This window comes from Penaeus monodon, chromosome 4, assembly GCF_015228065.2.
Source record: "Penaeus monodon isolate SGIC_2016 chromosome 4, NSTDA_Pmon_1, whole genome shotgun sequence".
Lineage (NCBI taxonomy): Eukaryota > Metazoa > Arthropoda > Malacostraca > Decapoda > Penaeidae > Penaeus > Penaeus monodon.
The window spans coordinates 17639250-17650387 of NC_051389.1; the positions used below are offsets into that span (position 1 = coordinate 17639250).

General features: G+C 37.1%; 1 protein-coding gene across 1 annotated transcript in view; it reads left to right on the forward strand.

The window, feature by feature from the left end:
* Positions 1–10716, forward strand: part of LOC119572485 (acetylcholine receptor subunit beta-like 2) — a 100238-nt gene extending 89522 nt beyond the window's left edge. Inside the window, exon 8 of the mRNA XM_037919594.1 lies at positions 8634–10716. Within this exon, the coding sequence (XP_037775522.1) occupies positions 8634–8813 (180 nt within the window). The 3' untranslated portion in view covers positions 8814–10716. The remainder of the gene's footprint in view (positions 1–8633) is intronic.
* The last annotated feature ends 422 nt before the right edge of the window (positions 10717–11138 follow it).

Sequence of the window (11138 nt, forward strand, 5' to 3'; positions counted from 1 at the left end):
AAAAAAAATAGAGAAGGAGAAAACTGGAGACAAAATACGAAGGAGGTAGAAGGGTCACAACAGAAGAAAAAGAGATAAGGAGATGACGGATGGTCTAAAAGTGACTGATATTCTTCCCCTATAAAAAGTTAATAAAGAAGAAAATTTTTCCTTTTTTCTTAAGAAATAGATTTTGAAGGAGGTAGAACGGAAGTGAATGATGGCTGAATAAAAATGGAGAAAGAGGATATAAAGAAATAAATAGCACGAGGGATAGACTATATATCTACCCCCTGAAACGACACACACAAAAAAGTTAATAAAAAAGAAAGGTTCCATAAAAAGAGGAACGAAAAAAGAAAAAAGTTTCAAGAAGTTGGAAAACATAATATGTATGACAGATCACGTGAGAAAATCCACAAAGTTTTAAGTAGGGAACCCTCTTCCTCTTCCTCTTCCTCTTCCTCTTCCTCTTCCTCTTTTCATCCTTTCTCCTCCTCGTCCTTAACCTACTTATCCTTTCCACCCATCTCCCCCCTCCCCCCCCTCTTCCTCCAACCCTTACCCCTTCCCTTTCAATTTCGTTTCCGGTCTGCTGGCAAATAATGGGTGGGAAGAGAGAGAGAGAGAGAGAGAGAGAGAGAGAGAGAGAGAGAGGAGAGAGAGAGAGAGAGAGAGAGAGAGAGAGAGAAGAGAGAGAGAGAGAGAGAGAGGAGAGAGAGAGACATAAAGATTGAACGAGAGAAAGAGAGTGAGAGAAAGAGAAAGACAGAGGTAGAAGGAAAAGAGATAGAAGAAAGACTGAGAAAGAGAAAGAGATAGAAGAAAGACTGAGAAAGAGAAAGAGATAGAAGAAAGACTGAGAAAGAGAAAGAGAGAAACAGACTAATGTTACAAAAAAAAAAAAAAAAAAAAAAAAAAAAACACGCATCCATGGGCCGCGTAGCCAGCAAGTCTCCGACGCGTCCCCCAAAAGAACTCAGGTCCGCCAAGACATTGTGAATCTCGTCAGCTTTCACTCGCTGGAACATGAACTCTCTCAATCCTTGACCTCGGACTCACCTCGCGTCACCCGAGAATGAAATTTGCAATCGGGGGGGGGGGAAGAGAAGGGGGGGGGGGGTTGAGAGTGCGTGATGGTCGAGAGGCTAAAATTGGCGCAGGAAAAGAAGGCGGAGAGGACTTTTAAAAATAGCCTTTGGTGTCGCGTCTCGATGCGGAAGGAGACGAGGTGGAGGGGGAGGGGTGAGGGGGAGGGGGTGGGCAGATTGAGAGATCGACTGAGCAGAAACTTTTTTTTTTTTTTCTCAACACATAGAGAGCGAATCGTTTGCATCATATTTACTTATTTTTTTTTATCATTATTACTATTTCCTTTTCTTCTCTTGTTTTGCTGTGGACATTAGGGGATTTTTATTAGACTCACTTATACTCACCGATACGTATCTGTCTGTTTGCATGTACGCGCGTTCGTTTGACTGAGAGAATATGTATACCCTTTTGCCTCGCTGTGAGTGCGTGCGTGCGTTTGTTTATGCGGTTTGATGAAAAATTTGGAAAAAGGGATAGGTTTCTCCATCTCCCTATCTCTTCAGTCTCTCCATTTCTCCTTTTTGTCCTCTGATTTTACCTGCTGTCTGTTCATCATATTTATTTGTTATTTACGCCTTCGCTTTCCTTTACTAACCTCCCGCAGTACGTACAGTATTAACTGGATAATCTTTTTCTCTTGCTTTTTATTTTCTCTCTGAACATATGTTTCCTCTTCTGTTTTTCTTCTTTTTTCTTTTTTTCAAGCTTTATTCTGTTATCTTGGCCAATTATGTACTTCTTGTGAGATCTGAGGAAGATGAAAAGAGGAAAAATACCAACAAGAAAAATAAGAGTAAATGAGAAGAAAGGTAGAAAAAAAAGAATATGAAGAAGAGAGAACAGGAGAGAAATGCAACAATTTAATGACCTTTCAGAACCTTTTTCTAAGTGAATGGTTTGTCCGTCTCACAGAAGCTCTAGCGATTGTCGAAAAGAGGCTATAGCGAAGCTCTATTGACACAACGCTTGATCAAAAGCTCCATATCTTAGCGAGTGGAGACATTCCCGTTTTCTATTTTCCATTTTCTATGTGGGAGGACAGACTTATTTGTTTGCTCTTTGGTGCTATCTTCTCGACTGAGGAGAGCCGTCTTAGTACCTGAGGTATTGAGAGAGAGAGAGAGAGAGAGAGAGAGAGAGAGAGAGAGAGAGAGAGAGAGAGAGAGAGAGAGAGAGAGAGAGAGAGAGAGAGAGAGGGAGGTTCGTACTAATGGAAACACACACACACACACACACACACACACACACACACACACACACACACACACACACACACACACACACACACACACACACACACACACACACACACACACACACACACACACACACACACACACACACACACACACACACACGCTCACACCAATATGATATCAGTCAGAAGACGTAAAGACATTAACATCCCCCCCAAAAAAAATCACAGGGGAAAACTAGCGATTAGTAAATCTCCATCCCCTTGTTTGCTGCAACAGACAATTTGCATGTCTAGATTTAGGCCGCTAATCCTTGCTTAGGAGGCTGTCGAGATCACAGCGAAGACCACAAGACGGTGTCGGAACTAAAGCAAACGCTGCAGCAACTGTTAAAAAAAAAATTCCCCACAAACATGAAGCTGTTGCCCCTTTTTTCGCTAATTGTTAATCATTCTGCTCAAGTTAGCTTCTTTAGGCCCGTATGTCATTTTTTTTCTCAACAATGAATGAGGCTGTTTGGCAATGTAAATTAAAGCTTTGTGTAATGGCTTTCATAACTTGATTACGAAGGAAGGAAGTTCTCAAGTGGTTGGTACATCATTTTGTAAGATATCTGTGTGCGCGCGCGCGCGCGCGTGTGTGTAAACACAAAACATAAAACAAACTCTTGCACACATATCAAAGCCAAACATAGTTCATATCTAAGTGGACGTAGAGAATATGTCTGTAGAAAAACCATGCGTATTAAGCCGCGGAGTGATGCGGATGTCAACTTACCAGTACGCACTCACGGCTGAGTCGACCTTACGATTGCAAAGCCACCTCTACACACACACACACACACACACACATATGTATATATGCATACATAAAACTATCTAGATGTGTGTGTGCGTATGTATATATATATATATATATATATATATATATATATATAAAGTGTGTGTGAGTTTGTATATATATATATATATATATATATATATATATATATATATGTATATATATATATGCGTATATATATGTATATACATATATATATATATATATATATATATATATATATATATATATATATATATATATACACACACACACACACGTGTACACATATACATATAGATTTAGACCATTTCTTCGGAGACTCCACTCGTCCGGACAAACCGCCAATCAGCCTCTGAATCCGCTCCGCGCGCTTCCCGAATTCCTCACGAAAGAAGGAGATATCGGAGGGAACCAAGAAAACAGGGAGGAAAGCCTCGTTTGCAAAATAAATTGCGTGCCGCTCCTCGAGGACCGTTACAAGGAGTTGAAACGCCAATTTATTGACACCGAAAACCATTTACTTCAAATTTATGAAGATCGACTCCTTTGCCCGGGAGACTTCAAAGGCTCCGAACCCTCCAGGACCTCCCCCCTTCCCTCCTACCCCCGTGCCCCTCCTCCCTACCCCCTCTGTGCATGTCAGGCGGGCATTAGCGGGCGTCGGGTACATAAATACTCTTATTTTTGAATCCTGGGAGGGAATTAATGTCCGCGCTCTGTAAAGGATCTCTGATGAATGGTGTCGAGGAGATGAATTCGCGGCGAGATTAAGTAGCATTGCTTCGGATTCGGACACTAATTTTATTTACTTTTTATCTTTTCTTTTTCATTTTCTCTAATTAAATTCTTCCGAGGGGGATTGGCTGTGTTGATTTTTTTTTTTTGTTTTATTTATTTTTTTTGTGTTTTTGGGTTCTTTTGAGATGAGACTGGTGAGAATATTGTGGTTTGGTGACTTCGCTCATTGGTTCGACTGCGGTTTCGAAGCATGATTCAAGTGTGATTCGGTTCTGTGGCTGACTGTGTGTGGTTCCGTTCTCCAGGAATATATGGTTCTTTTACGTGACTTGTTGTTCTGTTGTGCGAGTTGGAAATGAAATCGGTGGTTCGGTTGCGGGATTTATTGTTTTCCGTTGTGCGAATTAGCAATAGAAAGTGTGTTGTGCGAATATGAAACAAATTATGCTTCCAATGTACGTACTAAAATAATGGGAACACAAACACAGGAGTAGGAACGTGGTAGCCTTTTCTGTTACATTACGTAGGTTCGTAGCATCACACGTTCTGTTGAAGTATTATCCGGGAAGTATGATTCGTTTGTTTAAATGAGATGGGATATTATTTTTTCCATGACGCAGTACACCTTTACATAATTATTCAGTTTCTCTGCGACTTCAGTAAATGAGAATTCTCGGTGAATTAATAAAAAAAAAGAAAGTAAATACATTGAACTTCTAATTACATGTACAATTTACAAGTATATACAGCTTGTAGGTTACCATTGCTGTCGATAGCATTCTGCTAAAACAAAAACCAGAGAGAGAGAGAGAGAGAGAGAGAGAGAGAGAGAGAGAGAGAGAGAGAGAGAGAGAGAGAGAGACGCAAACCAGAAAACCAATTTAATTCAGTAGCCACATGGTGAGAAAGGCGAATGGCTCTATGACTCACGCAGGTGTTACCCACACCTGTGAAAGTCAAAAGTAGTATATACCTGAAAATGAAAGGCTATTATAGGGAACTTATCCTATCTTATAAATTACCAGATATCGAAGTAACTTATATCGATGTGGAATATCGGAAAATGTAGGGAAGTGAATTTAGCGGTTTTTTTATTGTATCTAAATTGAAAGAAAATAATTTGTAATTGTCTTATCGAATCATTAGACGAAAGACGAAGAGTGAAATGTGAAGCAATGCTTTCTTGTTTGTGTGTCTTTTATTGTTTTTATATTTTTCTTTCGTTTTTGTTTTCGTTACAGAGCCGATGACTCATTGTAATTGAAAATTGTTTCTTATGTATACCTTGAAGTGCCATTACTGATTTGTTTCTTCTTAATATATATATATATATATATATATATATATATATATATATATATATATATATATATGTATATATTATTATTATTATTATTATATCATTATCATCATCAATAAGGAAGAATAAAGCATATGATCTTGACCTTTTACTTATTTTACAGAATATCTTCAAAGCGTAAGATCTATATATATATATATGTATATATATATATATATATATATATATATATATATATATATATATATATATATATATATATATATATATATATATAATATATATGTGTACATATATATGTGTGTGTGTGTGTGTGTGTGTGTGTGTGTGTGTGTGTGTGTGTGTGTGTTGTGTGTGTGTGTGTGTTGTGTGTGTGTGTGTGTGTGTGTGTGTGTGTGTGTGTGTGTGCGCGCGCGCGCGCGTATGTGCGTGCGTGTACACACACACACACACACACACAACATATATATAATATATATATATATATTTTATTATATATATATATATATATATATATAATATATATATATATGTATATATATGAATATATATATTATACATATATATATATTATAATATATATATATATATATATATATATATATATATATATATATATATATATATACATATACAAATATATGTTTCCTCATCTCGTGTAAATATACTATATAAACTGATCAAGAATTACTCATAAACTTATACAATCATAAGTAAGTAGGTAAATTATCCCCCAATAATTAAATAGATTTATATGATAAACCACGTTATCCGCGGACTAATTAATTACCTCAGTGACTAAATGACTAAAAAACTGTCCCTTAAACACCATTCCTGCCATGTTGCTTTAGCCTGTGAGTGACGTCATTTCCGATGATGCAAGGGAGAGCTTTCAATCACGTGTCTGCAATGTGGAAGCGGGATTGTTGCTATTTCAGTGTTGATATGACAAGATTAAGGAGAAATGGTCTTTTGTTGCTATGGTGCTGATGCGATTTAAGATGGGGTAAAATAAATCTATGTTTATATCTGTGTTGAAATGATAGATAAAGGGGTAAATATGTCTGTTGTCAAACATGACCATGTATTCAAACTGAAGTAAAAATTCATTATTGGAGATTCGTGACCTCATATGCTAAAGAGTCTCCATGCATGGCAGGTTCAGGCCAGGCTGTTGTAACACCCGGCCATAACACACGTAAGTGGCAATAACAGTGTGGCATGGCGGCAGTACAGTGAAGTGGCCACGAAAGCACTTTGTAGTGCGATGGCCACAAAATGCTGGCCATATCACGATGTTCTGCCCATAATACAAGGAATTTGCCAGATCGCAGTGCTAAGGCTATAGTGTAGTATGTTGGCCATATCACAGTTAAATGACCTTAAAAATGCGGTCATTTTACTGTGTAGATGGTGATAACAACACTGGATGATCTAAACACAGTGGTGTGGCCATAACACAACAGGGTGTTTGTAGCAGACTGTGCAAGCTAGAAAGCAGTCTAACTAAAGGCAGGCCAACATGATATAAACCGGCCAACAAAAGCGGTGTCCTGGCCATATCACTGTGGAAGTCCATCATCCTTAAAAACACATAGAGAAAACAAAGAAAAAATCCCTCTGTGTACGGACTGGCCATCAACCATACACCGACCTGGCCTTAGCACAGTGAGTCGGCCTACAACACAGACCAAAGACGACCTGCATTTGGCTACCTGACTACCGAGCCGCCTGAGGTAGGGGGTAAAGGTAGGCCGGTGCGTGTAGGGCAAGGGCGGCGAGAAAAAAGGGAGAGAGAGAGAGAAAGAAAAAAGGGTAGGTGACGCTGAGTAAGTATTTACAACCTTTTTTTGACACTCTGTATTCGTCGTCTTTGCGTCCTTTTGAGAATGTTGAATGTTGTTCACTCCACACATACACTGCACATCACAAGACTTGGATAGCGATTTCTTTTGACCCTTAGACTGTGTTCAAGACCACTGCTATACCTGGAAGACGTATGTCAGAGAAATATAACTATCTATCTGTATCATTTCTACTATCTGTTGATGTAAGAACAGACAGACGAGAAACTGGAGCTCGTGACTCGCTTGGCTCGGCTTTGAATGTCATACTTATGATGACTGGTGAATAATCTGTGTCATTTCAATACGTAGAAAGAGAGAGAAAATACAAGACTTTTGGCCTTCGGAAACGGCAATGAAATGTCCCCCATCTTTTTCCTTTTTGGAATACTTTTCCTTGTCGTACGAAGGGCAAAGGTCGTAACATGATCAACAATTTTGAACCTTATGTAGCCTGTAGGATAATCTATTATCCATATCCTGTAGGGTTTTGCCCATCTCTGATCTGCCACCCTGTAGGATATTCTATATATTGTTTTGAAGCTTCTTATATCTATTTTAAAACAAACTCCCCTATAAGTATGATAAATTAGAAACAAGGTTTAAAATATATGATCTCGTTACAGTATCCACCTTAAAAATCTCTTTATCAAGAGTTATTCTATCATAATAAACATGATTGGATCTCCATTTCTTATCCATTCATTTACCTTTTTGGTTGTTACTCATCTTTGTATTTCCCTACATAGGTATTCGCTTACTTAGATTGTGGGAAACCGTCTAGACCACTTGAGCATGTGTTTGTTTTATTGCATTAGCCTTGAGTTAAACGTCTTCATATGACCTGTTCAGGCCTACCCTTTCTTCAATCTCTTGATGCTGTTTTCCTTACCAAGATTTGATGTCAAGTTATACATATTAATAGTTAAAAAGATGTGATTAAAGTTTTTTTGCTCTAAATATGGAAGAGAAAAAAGTCACATTGGTGTTTTCTACATGCAATTTATTTTTTACTTAAATACTGGAGTGTATTGATGTAGCTAAATGACTAATGCTGTTAAGAAAATGCGATGGTTGTTTTCAGTCATTTTTTGTTCAGTTCCATTGTGCTTTTTACACATAAGTTCATGTAATTTTCCCAGTACCTTTTCTTTTTGGCATTTTTTTATGATTAGAAGTGTAATGCATTGATTTGAAAAGATTTTGAATTGTTTATCTTGCTTGTTATTAAATTTATATTAACTTGCGTGTTGTGTACGCATGATTTTTTTCCTTATTATTAGTTACTCTTTGTTTTTTTTTTTTGTTTTTTTTTTTATTGGCGCCTTCGCTTTGTAATTCTCTGGTTCTCTCTTGTTACCACTTTCCTCTTCTCCTAAACGTGTTTATTTGTTCTGTATCCTCAATTCTTCCTCTTTAAAGGAAAGCAAAACGGTAAATTCCGTCTAACCGATTCTTAATTTCTTTTAATTTGATTAATCTTTCGTTGCAGTTATCGCTTATGTTCCACAACATCCAACGACCACAACATCTGCGTTTTCTTCCACGCGTCTCATTTATTATAAAAAAGAAAAAGAAAAAAAGAAAGCCAAAAAAAAAGTACAAGAAAGCAAGCCTATTTCCCATTTTCTGTCACTAATATTCCCGTTTTCTCCGACACAGGTGATTCAAGACTGGAAGTATGTGGCTATGGTGCTCGATAGACTCTTCCTGTGGGTGTTCACCATTGCGTGCGTGGTTGGGACGTGCGGCATCATATTCCAGGCTCCTTCCCTCTACGACACGAGGAGTCCTATCGACCAAATGTACTCTGAGATCGGAACTGCTAGTTCGACGCTGTAAAGGACCGCCAAGGACATTATCCTACAGACATACTTCCTTTTAATCTGTGTGTGCGTCTGTGTGTTCGTGGAGGGAGTCTGTGTATGTGCAAGTGTGGGAGTGTTTGTGTTATGTTTGTGTGCGTGCGTTACATGTAAATATGTTTTTTTTCTTCCTGTCTTCTTCATCTACATGTCTATTCGGCATTTTACATCGTTAATAATGTGAAAACTCGTCAACTGTGAGAAAGTTTCCATGGTTTTGCTTTTTGTTGTTTGCTTATTTAAAAACAAAGATGTCTATCGTGCGAGACTAAAGACGAATTTACGTGTAATATTTAGTCTTCATTTCAAGCATTTCTTTCCAGTCTTTACTACAATTATAGTAGATTTGACTTAGTGTAGGTCGAGCAGTTTTCTTTCGAATTCTAGAAGTTACTTGGCGAGCAGAGCAAATCTCACTTCTGGACTCGGGAGTTTAGGCGAGAGGCAGGTTACACAAGGCAAGGCGTGGATATTTTTAGAGGTCATGCAATTGTCAGGCAGATCACGCAGTGTTACTTATGACCGGATCAGCTGACAGGTCTTTGGATCTAAATGATAAAATGCTTCAAAATGTCATGATCTTCTGTCAGAATCTGAAAATGAAGAATTAGAAAAAATCGCTTCTTTTTTCTTGCCATAAACTAGGCAGTGATATTTTTTAAAGACCTTGTAAGCATACAGGTTACGTGGTGGGATGTATGTGAAGGTCATAGGTCATGCAGTTCGCAAATATCGATCTTTTTATGAAAATTTAAGATGGGATATTTGATATTTGAAAAAGGAGTTATGAAATTTGGCAAAAATAATGGGTTATATTATTTTTTACGTGACTATAATGAAAGCAAGATAAAGAAATAACCGTTCAGGTTGAAGAAATAATATTAAACGATATTGAAGATAGAAGCGAAGACAAAAATCAAAGATAAATATGCATATATACATTAGTTTTCCCTAAATTTGATCATACAGTGTTAAAAGTGCAAAGAGATTATTGTGTGATACTGTAGTAATAATTTTGATTTTAAACTCGTCAGTTCAACATTTAATGAAATACACTTCAAATATGATGGAGATACACATAGAATAATAATGTCTTTATCATTTCTTCTTGGATACATAAAGTCGCACTGAAGTAAAGTCCCGAAGACGGAAATGATTCTCGAATGCCGTTTTTGTTTGTTTGTTTTATCAGACACTTAGAAAGAAAAAAAAATCTTGTCTTTATGGACGTGTTGATAGTGTTAATACTCTATATACGTTAAGTCTTTTAACAGTTCATTGTGAAATCATTAATATTCTTTTTTTTCTCTCTCTCTATGTTTTCTTTTGTGTGTGTGAAAATTCTTCTGCCAATCAGGATTGTGCTTCGCGTTTTCCGCCATTTTCTTTTTCTCGTGTTTCCCGCCATTTTTTTTTTCTCGTGTTTCCCGCCATTTTTTCCCCCCGTGACGTCACTCGGCTTGCGCTTCTTGACAACTTTTTAAGCCCTGTGTATGTTAAATAGTATGGATCTAGGAACTAATGTTTAGTGTTTAAGAAGTCAATTTTTACGTATTTCTAAGACGTATTGCGTGCACTTGATTACCGACAAGGAGTCTTAACATTTGTTCAATCGGTGGAGACGTGTTGGAATTTTTGACCCGAAATGAAAAACAGAAAAATAAAAATCCTTTGCAATGAAGGAGGGTTAATCCGTTTGTGGGAGCGCATGGTTTTAATACTTATGGTGTGTATCTTCGGCTCAAATACAATACAAACGTATAATTATGTACATAATGAAGTTAGCGTTAGACAATTTTGAATATTTCAAAACCTAGAATATATTTCTTTTCTTCTATATCAATGTCATTTGTAACCACTTACCCATAATAGAAAAAAAACAATGTCAGTATTTTGTTTCTCACTCCACTGAGATTTATGTTAAATTTTTCAGTCAGGAGAAACGCTTTTACTCTGACAATCCAATCCTGTTCTGACTCCAATTAATTATTTTGCTCTAATTAAGTCTTTTTTAAGTCCTTTGCTGTAACTTCTATTTCGGTAAATGCTGACAAATGTCATTCTGATTCTTCTTTTGTTCTTGTTTTTTCAATATTTCTCTATTTTTCCCCCACTTTTATATTTCCCGCCTTGTCTGTGGGTCTCTCTGTTTTTTTTTTTTTTCTCTCTATGTCCTTTTTCCCTCCTCTATCTCTCTTTCCCTTCTCTTCTCTTTTTTTCTCTCTCGGTCATTCACTCTTTATCACATCTATAAGCAATCATGTGTTTTATCTTTACACAAAACCTTTTTCCTAATACCCGG